Raw genomic sequence first — 13,673 nt, forward strand, 5'->3', positions numbered from 1 at the left:
TTTAACAGCTGCTAGTAGGGTTTCTAAAATAACTTTTTTGAGCACTGATACTCTCATAAAATATGAAGACTTTTATATGTTCCAATTCAAGCAACTAACTAAGGTTTGCCACCCAGGGAAGAAAAGGCCGCCACTGAAATTCTACAGGTTTAGGAACGATGAAAAACTGTGTGTATGTGTCACCCTGGAGGACTACTTAAGTAGAAGAGAAAAGTGGAAAGTCACCGATTCTCAACTTCTTGTAAGCTATATAAAGCCACATAAACGGGTCTCCACTTCAACAGTCTCCGGATGGCTAAGACAAATGCTTTAGCTCGGGAACATTGATGTGGACAAATTTAAGGCTCATTCCACAAGATTCGCAGCGACTTCAAAAGCAAAAGCAATCGGCATCTCTCTATCCGATATTCTCAAGCAGGCACATTGGTCTTGCGAATCCACATTCCAAAGGTTCTATCATAAGCAGGTAGAGGACCCGAGTCTTACGTTTCAGAAAGCACTGCTCTCTGGTGGGCTTTGAAGAGAGGTGGTTGAGGCTATGACCTCTAGATTTATTGCGAGATGGGGGATATCCAGTATTAGCTCGGCGGAGATTTCATGAAATGAAATTGAGGATTACGTAAGGGCGCGTAGCGCCCGCAAGGTAATCCCGATTTCATGAATGAAATCGAAGCACGAGCTAATACTGCTCTCCCTCCCATCCCGTATTTTCACATATTTTTCTTTCGTTTAGGATACAGTCGAGGAGGATATCGTGGCAATTACGGCTATCGTGGCCACTAATATGTATTCTTTTAAAATAAAACTTTTGGCTCTACATGTCTTTTGTCATTATATTTTCCCTACCAAGGCGTCCCGTGTGTTAGCATTTTCCCCAGGATTTGTCAACATGTTCACGGTTATGCTACGAAACGTTATATTTTAAAATCATTCGGAACGCCTTCGCGGGAACATGTTAAAGCGGATGTGTTTCGGCTATGACCTCTAGATTTTTTGCGAGATGGGGGATATCCAGTATTAGCTCGTGCTTCGATTTCATTCAAGAAATCGGACTTACCTTGCGGACGCTACGCGCCCTTACGTAATCCTCAAGTTTGAAATAACCGATATGGTGACGATGTGGATATAAAAACGTTAAAGGGGAAGTTCGGTCAAAAAAAATAAATTTATTTTATTTTATAATTCCATGTATTTATACTTATAAAAACAAAAAAACTTTACTTCATTAAACTTGGAGTTTCGGAAATGTCTCTAATGTTGACACAAACTTCTTGAAAATGCTCCGTTTTTGAAAAAGCGCGTCAGAAAAAAAAGCTGGGTTCTAACTCAAGTATGACGTTTTATAGTTCAAAACATTGCATCGCGTGAAAGAGTCACAACACAGGCTACACAATTTGCTAGAAGAATCTACTTCTTTCCTGCTATATTTCTTTTCAAATCTGTAACAAATTACTTCTTTGAAAATACAGTGTTAGTTTTGTAAGCAATGGATCAAATTCGAAGCGATTCAAATTCTAACGAAGATGAAAACGATGACATACCTGATTTATCCACTCTCAGACCCTTCAATTTTGAACCAGAATTTTCTTTGGAAGAACTGAATAAATTAGGAACGTGTAGTTCCGAGAGTGATGAGGAAGAAGATGAAGTTTCAAGGATCGGCAATAATAACTGGTGCCAATGCGGTGGTCACTGTAGAGCGATGGAGTCGTACAGTGAAAGCTTGTGTTGCAGGGATACAAATGAAATTCCTGACAATCATTTTGAAGGTAAAATAAACAAAAAATTTAGCCAAGCATAATTTTCTTTTTCGTGTTTAAAACCATAACAAAACTCTACATATTCCCTTTAAATATTGGTCTTCGCGTTGATAAAAAACATTTAACTCTCCTTCGCATATATTTTATTCGTTATCATTCGCTACTGCCAAAACAATCTCACAAAAAAAATACAACGTTGGTTGTTTTATTTTATTCAGCTTTACAAATCAAATGAGAACGTGCGCTCAAAAATCAAAACTTGAGACGGGGGTCATTTTTTAAGATTTTCTTTTTAGGAAAACAATGTATAACTGAAGCCGAAACTTTTGGGATGGTTTGTCTATGCAAACCAGTACTAACCACTGCACTGTCTGCTCTAAATAATTTAAGGGGCGATGCAATGCACACGGATAATTGGTACGTTTTTTATTGCATCTTATTTTAAGGGTTAAGGGCAAGAAAGGACTTGGGAACAAACTTGTGTTATATCACAATTTCTTTTTAGTTCACTACGTTTTGCCGGTTATAAACAGTACACGTGGTGGATACATAACAGATTGGGAAAAGGTGTGCGAAAAATTATACCGTCGTGTGCTTTATGGGCAATTCGTAATAAATATCCATCTGAAAATGGTATTTATATCCCATTCACGGAGAGCAAATCCGACGACAAACGACTGTATGAAAACACGGATTCCGATTCTGAAGAAAAGAACCAACTTCAACCTTAGAGCTAAAGAGGGGATTGAATACTAATAAAAAAAAATTATTACAATGTAAACCTTGTTTTCATTTTTTCAATGGCTTCTTTTTTATCTGGTTTCTCTCTTGGCGCTATATAATTTGGAACATCGGCGACTTTGGGAGCTGCGTACCCTTCTTTAGTTGTAACCAAATACTTCACTTCACTTACAATATCCTCTACGTACGACCTTTGCTTTTCCGTGTAAACTTTTTTGACAACCCAGGAGTCTGTAATCCTCGAGTATTGTTGCTTATAGCGATGCTCTCCAAGACGATGTTTGTGCGTGGGAGGAGCCAGCTCCAGCATTAAAGTCAAGAACGGCGAGTTGTGACCTAGCAATCATTCCTGCAAAGCTAAAGTGTAACCTCTTTGGGCAATATTTGTTGTAGAGTGAGTGGTAAACTTCCAAATTTCCTGTGTGTTTGAACTCGACGAAGTACTTCAAATCACGCAACAAAGACTTAGCCCGAACTACAGATTCAAGGGCTTTGTAAGCAGGCGTTCCTTCCATCAACCATTTTTTTGATCGCTGTTCTAATTTAGAGAGTTTAGAGTGTTCACATTTGTGATATATTTTGTTGCTTTCCCATTTGTGTTTGTTCTTTACATGACACAACATACTCAGTCATTTCTCTCGTAACTCTACCACGTTACCATTACAAGAGGCGCAACACCACCAGAAATGATTTATGACAGCTTTTACCCAAGGAAGTAAATCTTTTGCAGTTGTTTTCTTGGCACATTTGACCAACTTTCTTTTAATGTTTTTCCCCATATGCCATACGTCAAAATGGTGCTTAATATCCTTCCGTTCTTCTCGCATGTACATCCGGATTTGAACGTGCCTGTCAGTTGCAATGCCTTCAATTGACAGTTGATTTTCTAACAAACGATTAAGAACAACAATCAATCCTTGTTTTTCCATACGCGACGAATTCCCAACTTGGCCGACATGAACTACATGAAAGTCAACTATTTCATTTGATTTTGAATTAAGTAACGTGTAAGTTCCGTACTTTGCACTGTAACCTGGTGAATCACACAATTCTCGATGAGTGGAATATATTTTGTGAATCGCTTGGAATATGTACTTTTTTTGTATTTCGTAAAAAGTGGTTTTGGACAAAAAATGTATTTTTGCGATTTGCATCATTTCTTTAACGCGTTGGTATGTGTTACCGAAAATTAAAATGGCTGAGGAAAGCAATAAATTTCCCCACGGTCGCTTACTCACCAGTGGTTGCGATGACCATTGGTGAGCATGAGGTCACTGCACAACAAATGTACGATTAGTTGAGTCCCTTTAACTGCAATTTTATTCACTTCAGCTGGCTTAAAACAGGTGAAACAAAATCGTAGCAGAGGTAGAAGACAAGACCAAAAAACGATAAAACACGTGCCGTTTAGGTCGGGGATGTCCGCATCGGAGTCGTTATCATTCTCACTATCTGACAGATTTTCCAAATTGAATGATTCGTCTTGACTTTTCTCATTATTACTAATTGCTTCTTCCTCGTATTGTGAAAATTCTTCTATGACAGACATCGATACTTCTACATCGGGCGAGAAAGAAAAATCGGTATTACAACATTTTTCCTTCTTTTTTTTTGGTTTTGGAATCTTCACTTTTATTGGAGCAACTTGGATTCCAACCTTTTCATGACTCACATACAGTGATGATTGACATTGAACGCCGCGTGTCTTAGTGCACTTGACAGCATTGACATCTTTATCAACGCCATTTGTTTCAGTCTGGGTTCCCATTTCTTGTTTATTTTCAGGTTGTGTAGTATCACCTGCTTCTGTTTCCAGCATAGAATCAATTAGCTAGAAGATAACCAAACAAAATTTCATTTTAAAACAAACCCTCTGTATTGCAAAAACATATAGACACTTATTTTACCTGTCGTTTCTGACGGTCTTCGATTCCTTTTTCTGTTCTTTTACGTTTCTCAGGCTGTTTTGTAAAATTAAACAAGGTCGGAACAGCACCACCTTTTAATTTCTTCCGCGGTGGAGAACCCATTAGTTCAGCCTAGAAATTTAAAAATAATAGATTTCCATTACCCCCGTCTTACGAAAGCACATGTTCTTGAAGGATTTTTCGATGTTAAAAAAACATTCAGCACTGGGGGAAAGAAAATGTAATGATTTTTTTTGACATGGTTTTGTTTTGGAAATGGCCGTAATAAATGAAACTGTGTTGAATTTTTCTAAATACGAGAAAGACAAATGTTTGGCTGTTTGGTGAAACATAGGTAACGAAAAGACTTACTTGTAAATCTCTTTCGAAGCACTCTGGTTCAAAATGATGAGAACAAATATAAAACCCAGAGTCTTTCGGCAAGGTACCAACTTCTTTTTATATTGTGTAGCCATTTATTCCGAAGCTCTTTATCTTTTTTCGCACTAGGAATGTGATAAAATACTACCCGGATTTTTCTTTCGTTGTTATCTTCGTCTTTTGTCGTAAGCTTTTCGTTATCTACGTCCTTATTTTCCTCGCTTCCCTTACCCTTTTCTGTCTTTTTATTATTGCTACTTCGATTTGTACAGCCGATGGCAGCACAGTTTGGCATATTGAAATAATAAAATGCATAAACAAAACGCTTCTTCGTGTGATTACACCTAATCCCCAACACCGAACTTCGCTTTTTGAACTATAAAACGTCATAATTCAAACTCGACCCAGCCTTCGTAAAAACGTAAAGGGGTCAGTCTACGGAGGTGTTTTTACGCGTGGTTAACACAGTTTATTTCAAAAAAATAAGGGTTTCATTTAAAAAGAATTATCGTATTCTTTTTTTTTCTTTTATGACTATTGATTATGAAAATATAATTTTTGAACGAACTTCCCCTTTAAATGTGTTTTTTTCACGGAGTTGGCGGATCATACGCTATGCTTGTCTCAGTTATTCTGTTCTTTTTTAAAGGAGTTAACATCAGCTGAAAAAAATATCACTCAAGTTTAAAATGAAGCTTGTTAAGTATTTTAAAGGTTGATGATTTTCTCACTGACATTTCCAGGGACTATCATAACACAAAGGCTAAAAATCCCTGGAAGCGAGGATGTGATCTTTTTAGGATTTATTAATTTAAACGAAGATAAGCGTATTGATGTTTCCGGTTGAGCTCCAGTTACTAAATCACGATACACCTTAAGAGGTTTCTGTCCGATGTATTTGGTTACAAAAATATTACTGTTAAACTTTCCAACTTTTTAGCGTGGCATACTGCTTATATTTATCAATATAGGTTTCGATCTGGACGAAACTTGGGTAAAGATAAATTTAGTACCATTAGAAGCACATTTTTGTCTACTTTCACAAACTGTAACTCCACCAAAATCGCATTTTGGCAAAAAAGGTTATGACACTTTTAGTTGACCAACCTAGTTTCTTCTGTTTCGTAAAAATAATCAAATTTTTGATGGGCCTAGTACCATTAATTCTCCATAAGTGTTTCAAAAAGGGTTCAAATCCTATGAAATTTTGTAGGAAGCAAGTTCCTTATACTCTGATTTAGAACATCATTAATATATAGGTAATAATACAATGAAAAACAGAAGGACATAATTTTGATAACATTAGCGGCACATAAACAAATTTTTCTTTTAAGAAACGTGTTTACCCGTTGCTTTTTTTGTGGAGCTTGAACGCAGATTAAGAAAAAATATAGTATCATGTGCTTTTGATGAACTGTTGAAGAAATATTGGGATTTAAAGGTCTTTTTAATTCCGAAACGGGTGGATTGACCCAGCTTTGGAAAGTGGATCGCTTTTTGGTCCCAGGTTGTCCCTAATTACCCCAGGAGATGACGTCAGCTATTAACAACTGTTTCGAAATTATTTACCCTTAAAAAAAAAATCCGCAAGTTTTTCCGAAAATTTTCGTTACTAATGTAGGTGAAATAAAGCGCTCCACCTGGATATGAGGCACAGTTTATGGCTTTATTTAGCTTCAAATCCGGGTCACACAGTTTCTTGTGGCTTAACCCGGCGTTCTGTGTGTTTAAAATGGTTGTGCGCGGTAAAACCCAACAAAATCCGATTTTTACGGACGAAGGAATATGAAACAATCCGAGCTACGGCCATTTTGAAAGCTTTGGCATTGGCGTTGGTAAGTCTGTTTTGTCTTCTAAAAGCTTTTTATTTTTGTTTTTTATATGGTTTTACATGTTAAGATAAATAAATTGTAACGCTTTTTGTTCACAGACAAATCTTGAACTCAGCGATTTTTGGATTTTGGCTCTGAACGTAGATTTCGAGCGAGCAACCTAAAAAGCTAGCTAGCTATAGCTAGCCTGACTTATCCCTATTATTTTAAAGTTTCTATTCACTTTAGTATAAGACAGTTTTATCATAGCCAACAGTATTTTTTTTAATACTGGGTTGTGACTATCTAGCTAGCTCTTTAAAGAAGATAAATGTTTAGTTCTGGCAATGAAGTGAAAGTAGGCCAAATGCAGTTTGACTGCAACAAAATTCTTAATCATTAATTCTTATGCTAAGTGCAGTTAGTTAGCTACACCTTTTATTACTGTTATGGAAAACTACTCGGCAAAATAAATATGGTTTAGTGATATTTTTAACTGGACGGGGAAACGATGGGCCGTTTTTATTTAAACCGAAGTTGCGACAAAGTTACGCCTATACGTCTGTTCAACTATGTTTAACTGTACTAAGCGCTTAGCCCGTTGTTAAAAACGGACTGCTTTTTAAAAAGGGTATTACTCCTATACGGATGTGCGACATGGTGTATATACCTGTTCTGTATATACCTGGCGTTAACGATGGGCTAAGTCCTGATCCAGTCTTTTTAAAAAGGGTAGCTATATATTACGCATATACACATGCGCAAAATGATTTACCTGTACTAATCGCTCAGCCCCGTGTCACGACCAATTTAGAACTTTCACGGAAACTTATTCCGCATAATAAAATATTATTGACCGATTGTTTTTGCTTAACAGGGTAACAACGGTTTGTGCCCTCTGTTTTTATTTTAGCTATCGTGGAGGGAAAGTTATTTTATGAAAAACATATTACACCCGCTACATTATATTGGCGTGTGCGCTTCACTTGATATATGAAATCCTGCATACCTGTACAAAAGCGCTCCATCTTAATGTGTGACACAGTTTGTGGCTGTTATTAGGCGTTCCACTGAGCATTCAACGCCAGGTAACACAGTAACTTGTGGCTTAACCTGACGTTTAGAGAGATATAAATGGTGCGTTTAAGCACACGCACACGACATCATTGCAAAAAGGGAAATTCCCAAAATCCCAAAATCACCCCTTCCGACAAATCCGATAATTCCGGAAATACCGATAAATCCTACGCATGCGCAATAGCGACTACCGGAAATAATACTGACATTTCGAGCATGCGCAATTGAGTAGGGGAAAGTCCCTACTCAAACTACGACCGTGCTAGAACGCCGATTGAGCTCAAAAAATATATAATAAAAGTTGAATAATCATACTGTTCCTGAATTGAAAGCTATTGCTAAACAACGTGGCCTTCGTGGGTACTCAAGACTTAGAAAGGTAGACCTTATTGCTTTATTATATACAACCAACACCCGTTCCTGCTCCAGGCCCTGAAGAATTTACACCAGATGCCTTGGATATATTTGAGCGTCAGGAGATGGTAAAGACTCGTCCTATTAGTAGAAAGATCGAGCCTCGACCCCCCACACCCGAAGCTATGAATGTATTTGAACGTCAAGAGATGGCGAGGAGTCGTTCAGTAGTGAAGGGTAAGTGAAGAGAGTGGTCTAATTGGCTTGTGGACGATGTACCAGAGAGCATTAAAAAGCCCGTGCAAAGTATATATTCATCAGCGAAGAATCGCATCCTCTCGCTATATAATGGTGTTAGAAGGACCCTGACGGGTGAGGTTGAACAAGAGGCCCAGGAAGGGCATGGCAGTGAGGAGTCTACCGAAAGCACTGAGCCCGTTGAACACAACGAGGCAATGAATGGAGCTTATACGTTGCCACGCCCGTCCAATCTTTCAATTGGACGGGCGTGGCAAGACGGATATTGACAGTTACATCGAGCTTGTGAGAGCACAAGTAGAGAAGCTTTTTGAAGAGCAGGTAGGTACGTTAAATGCCGCTAAAATTCAGCTGCATCTATGGGTAATGTGGAAGAAGCAAGAAGAGGTGGTTTTAGCGTTAGACGGCGGGGATGATACCAGAGCTACTCATGTTGTAATGGTGGAGAAAGCATTCAACAGCAAAATGGTAGAAGTGTTTCAAGGCAGCGACATCGAAGAACTGCTACAGGCTATCTTTGCACACATCGCCACCTAAGTCTGGCTTTAGCATCGATCCTATCATGCACCTTGACATCGACTTTCACAAGCTCCAGCTGACGCGCGGTTCTTCGTACATAGACTTACCTGCCTGGAGTTTACAGAAAAAGGCTGTGATTAACCCCAGGAATGAGGACGAAGAGTGTTTCAAGTGGGCCCTGATCGCAGCGATGCATCTCGAGGAGATTGCAAATAATCCGCAACGCATCAGCAAGCTGCGACCCTTTGTGGACTAGTATAACTGGGAGGGACTCGAGTTTCCAGTGGCCCTCAACAAGATCGGTAAACTCTAAGAGCAGAACCCCGGGGTTGCGGTTAACGTGCTCTTCGTTTCGGAGAAGACTATCTATATCGGTCGCAGGTCCGAGCATAATACCAAGCGTGATAAGCAGGCTAACTTGCTGATGATTACCGATGGTGAGAGCAGGCACTACACAGCGGTGAAATCCCTATCCAGACTGCTAGGGTGGTTGAATACGAAACATAATGGGAGCTACCACTTCCGCGTGAATTGCTTGAATGGTTTTCGCACAGAGTCTGGTTTAAAAAGTCGAATACTGTTCAAGCCACGGCCAGGTCAACATCAAGATGCCTACCGAGAAGGAAAAATGGTTAAAATTCCAGGACGGTCAGTGCCAGTTCAAGGTACCCTTTATGCTGTATGCAGATTTTGAGAGTATCTTGAAGCCCGTGGATCAACGGTACAAAGACAAAATGAACCGGCTGAAGATTGATAGGAAGGGTGGGGGTCCACACAGAGAAGCTTGCACATCACGTACCACGTGGCTTGTGCTTATATAGTACGCTTGCATACGAGGATGTACCCGATCCACTGAGGCTTTACCGCGGGAAGGACTGTGTGGGGAGTTTGTGGACACATTGGAGAAGGAGGTAAAGCGGCTGTACTCGCTCTATCCACAGCAGCTCATGAGAGAGTTGACGGATGTGTTGAAGAGAGAGCATAAAGCGGCAGAAAGCTGTCACATATGCTTGAAACCATTTGGTGACCCCGAGAACCGCAAAGTCAGGGACCACTGCCACTATACGGGATTGTATCGAGGTGCTGCACACGATCTCTGCAACTTGAAGTACAGGAGCCCAAGCTTTGTGCCGATAGCCTTTCACAATTTAAGCGGATACAACGCGCACTTGTTCATCAGAGAACTCGGGCGTAAATTCAACAAGGATAATATCAGGGTTATTGCTGAGAACAAAGAGAAGTACATCTCTCTCAGTGTATCAATCCCGGTCATGCTGGCAGGTCTGACTGATAAGAATGGAAAGACTGTGGAGAAAATGGTGAATCTCCGTTTTATCGACAGCTACCGCTTCATGGGATATAGCCTGGATGCCTTAGCATGTAGTTTAACAGATAAGCAATGCAAACATCTCAGACGCAGGGTTGAAGACAATGATGAGTTATTCAAGCTTATGAGGCGGAAGGGTGTGTACCCGTATGAGTACGTTGATAGCTGGGAAAGATTCAGGAGTGGGAGTTACCACCCAAGGAGGCTTTCTACAGTAAGTTGAATATGAAGGGCATTAGCGATGAGGATTATGAGCATGCACAAAAGGTATGGAATGCAATTGGAGGTGTGGCTCTTGGTAATTACCACGACGTGTACTTGAACACCGATGTCCTGCTGCTACCTGATGTGTTCGAGACTTTCCGCCATACCTGCCAAGAGCACTATGGAATAGATCTTCCGCACTTCTACACCACCCCCGGTTTAGCCTGGAGGGCTGCCCTCAAAGAAACCAAAGTTGCGCTAGAGCTCCTCACAGACATCAACATGCTCTTGATGTTCGAAAAGGGCCTACGAGGGGGGATCATACAAGCGGTAAAGCGCTACGCCAAAGCCAACAACTCATACATGCCGGACTATAAGCCTGACGAAGCCAGCACTTTCATTCAGTATCTAGATGCGAACAACTTTTACGGATGGGCGATGGTTCAAAAGCTTCCAACAAACGGCTTTAGATGGATCAAGGACCCCGAGAAGTTTACACCCGAGTTCATCGAGAAATTGGTGGAGAAAGACAACAAGGGGTACATCCTCGAAGTTGACGTTGAGTATCCGCAGACTTTGCACAAGACCCATAACGACTTGCCCTTCCTACCAGAGACTATGACGATTGGGAAGGTGCGGAAGTTAGTACCTAACCTATATAACAAGCAAAGGTATGTGATGCACATCAGAACCTGGAACCAGGCGCTGAAGCATGGTTTGGTGTTGACGAAAGTACACCGCGCGATCAAGTTTGAACAAGAGGCGTGGTTGAAGCCGTATATAGACAAGAATACCCAGCTCCGTACCAAAGCGAAGATTAAATCCGAGCAGGACTTTTTCAAGTTGATGAACAACAGTGTGTTCTGTAAAACCATGGAGAATTTACGGAATCACCGAGACATAAAGCTGATTACCGATGAGCAGCAGTACAAGAAGTATGTCCAAAAACTCAATTTCAAAGATAGTGTACGGTTCAGCGAGAACTTGATCGGCGTGGAGATTGGGAAACTCAAGATCACCATGAACAAGCCTGTGTATCTTGGGCAAGCCATAATAGACATGAGCAAGCTCGTGATATATGAGTTCCACCACGACTACATGAAGTCGAAGTAAGGAGAGAGAGCCCAGCTGTGGTATACGGATACTGACTCCTTCGTGTATGAGCTTGAGACCCAAGACTTCTATAAGGATATCGCGGGAGACGTGGAAGCCAGATTCGACACCAGTGGATACTCTAAAGATGACAACAGACCCCTACCTCTGTGCAAGAATAAGAAGGTGATTTGTTTAATGAAAGACGAGCTGAGTGGGAAGATTATGACGGAGTTTGTCGCCCTACGCGCTAAAATGTATGCCTATCGTATATTGGATGAGAGTGAAGGCAAGCGCTGCAAAGGCATAAAGAGGTGCGTGGTGTCAGAGGGTTATACCCTCTGACACCACGCACCTCTTAGCTTCGAGGACTACAAGGAGTGCTTGTTTGGTGGCAAAACGATGTATAGAGAGCAGGTCCTATTTGAACATAAGAAGCACGAGATCTATACGGTCAACAAAAGCAAAATAGCACTGAACAGAGACGACGACAAGCGGATCATCGCGGAAGATGGGATTAAGACGTTTGCTAGAGGTTTTGTTCACCAACCCCCTTGAGACTTCCAAAAACTGTCCCAAAGTTTTGTAAAGGTAATTTTACAAAACAACAAAAATGGAGGAGGCCAAGAGCTGTTCAAATGTAATCACTTTTTACCACTAGACAATTTCAGATCGACAAAAACGGACAACTGACAAAATGGTGCATTAAATGCTTAGATGGTCAGAAGGCGACACAGGAAAGTATAAAATGCCTCCATAAAAGGCGGAGACGGCATTGCAAAGAATGTGAATTCCCGCTTATATGCATCACCTCTTTCTAGCCAGACTTCGCGATGCTTTAAACTATGATACAGAGGGTGCGGTATCTGCACAATTTATTGGTCACATCTAAGATCATTCAGAGACGGGATGAGATGGAACAACAGGGGGCAGTGGCAATTTGATGACAATGTACCACACAAGTATAGAGAGAACGGAGAATACCCCAGCGAAGAATTGCAACTCGCGAGGCTCCACTACAAAAACATACAGCCGATGTGGATCGAAGACAACCAAAAGAAGGGCAATCGATATAAAGCCTAGTTAGAATGCAGTTTTGTGTGTTTGATGGAGTACACAAGACAAATGGATGTTGTGTTACTAATCACCGTGCTACTACCGTACGTCTTGATCCTTGCTTGCTTATTTCGCTACCGACGTGTAATAAACATGGTTCGAGATATTGCAGAGATATTCGATGAAGTTGATACACCAGCAGAAGCATTTGAGCAACATGAAAAACCTATCGACAAGCGCCAGGTTTTGAAAGATGCACGTAAGGGTAAACAGCACTTGCTGCCGAAGAAGTGTACAGAAGTCTTCCTTGACAAGGCCTCAGACGAGGTAATCGACAAGATACATGTTGAGTACGTTCAACGTGAGCTCAAGGAGAAGGGTGAGAAGACCGCTAAGGCTCTATCATCGCAGGCTATAAGTCTGCATACCAAGGACGTGGGGGGTATGGTTCAGTTGGATAGTGCCAAGGGTCTGAGACAAGATATCGAAGGTGACCCAATCATCTGAGAGTCGATGGCGGAACTTTGCAACCTTGTGTACTCGGCGTTTGGCAAGCTACTGACACCTCTGCTGATTGCTGCGCATACCATTAATCACACACAGCTCAAGGTGTCCAAGGAGGGTTCGGAGAAAGATGATGAACAGGAAGAAAAAAATGGGTAATATAGGAACACGAACGTATATACAGGTAGATGTCCCTAAGAGTCAGTTAATGTGAAGTGATTTCTTCAAGTCTCGCGACTTAAAGGAATGAGTGAACAACAGACACAAGAAGAAAGAGTCATAACAAAGCCAGCAAAACATCCAGGAAGAGTCGCACAGGGTCACAGGTTGGCGGCACTGATGAAGAAGAGGAAGGAAGATCTAAAGCAACAAGAGGGTGCTGTAGAATCTACAGTCAAAACCTCTTCTGGAGGCACTTCTATACAGTCAGGCAGTGTATACATTGCTGGAGGCCTTGTCATACTTGCTTGCGTGGGAGTTGGGTTCTATATTTTACGTAAGCATCCTACGTGCACCAACGGCTCCGCAGGAGCAGCAGCAAAAACCCACAGCCCAGCCTTAAATTGACTTTCTTCACATGTGATAAACCCTAATAATGAACATGATTTCTAATGTGACCCCTCAGAAGGAGATTATAGACATGGTGTACGAGAGTGTCGTGGACCTAGGCTTTACATTCGCT

At 41.0% G+C, this 13,673-nt stretch overlaps 3 protein-coding genes across 3 annotated transcripts; 2 read left to right on the forward strand and 1 right to left on the reverse strand.

The window, feature by feature from the left end:
- Nucleotides 1-967: 967 nt before the first annotated feature.
- On the forward strand, nucleotides 968-2,498 carry LOC130644242 (uncharacterized). Its single transcript, XM_057449773.1, has 3 exons — nucleotides 968-1,769; nucleotides 2,057-2,177; nucleotides 2,266-2,498. The coding sequence occupies exons 1-3, from the start codon at nucleotides 1,487-1,489 to the stop codon at nucleotides 2,489-2,491; spliced, it is 630 nt and encodes a 209-aa protein (XP_057305756.1). The 5' UTR covers nucleotides 968-1,486; the 3' UTR covers nucleotides 2,492-2,498.
- A 632-nt stretch (nucleotides 2,499-3,130) lies between these two features.
- Nucleotides 3,131-3,658, reverse strand: LOC130645895 (uncharacterized). The gene has a single exon (XM_057452018.1). It carries the CDS (start codon nucleotides 3,656-3,658, stop codon nucleotides 3,131-3,133), a length of 528 nt encoding a protein of 175 aa, XP_057308001.1.
- A 6,702-nt stretch (nucleotides 3,659-10,360) lies between these two features.
- LOC130645896 (uncharacterized) lies at nucleotides 10,361-12,507 on the forward strand. Its single transcript, XM_057452020.1, has 6 exons — nucleotides 10,361-11,410; nucleotides 11,528-11,745; nucleotides 11,794-11,955; nucleotides 12,093-12,172; nucleotides 12,253-12,293; nucleotides 12,400-12,507. The coding sequence occupies exons 1-6, from the start codon at nucleotides 10,361-10,363 to the stop codon at nucleotides 12,505-12,507; spliced, it is 1,659 nt and encodes a 552-aa protein (XP_057308003.1).
- Nucleotides 12,508-13,673: the final 1,166 nt, after the last annotated feature.

The sequence above is a fragment of the Hydractinia symbiolongicarpus genome, chromosome 5 (genome assembly GCF_029227915.1).
Source record: "Hydractinia symbiolongicarpus strain clone_291-10 chromosome 5, HSymV2.1, whole genome shotgun sequence".
Lineage (NCBI taxonomy): Eukaryota > Metazoa > Cnidaria > Hydrozoa > Anthoathecata > Hydractiniidae > Hydractinia > Hydractinia symbiolongicarpus.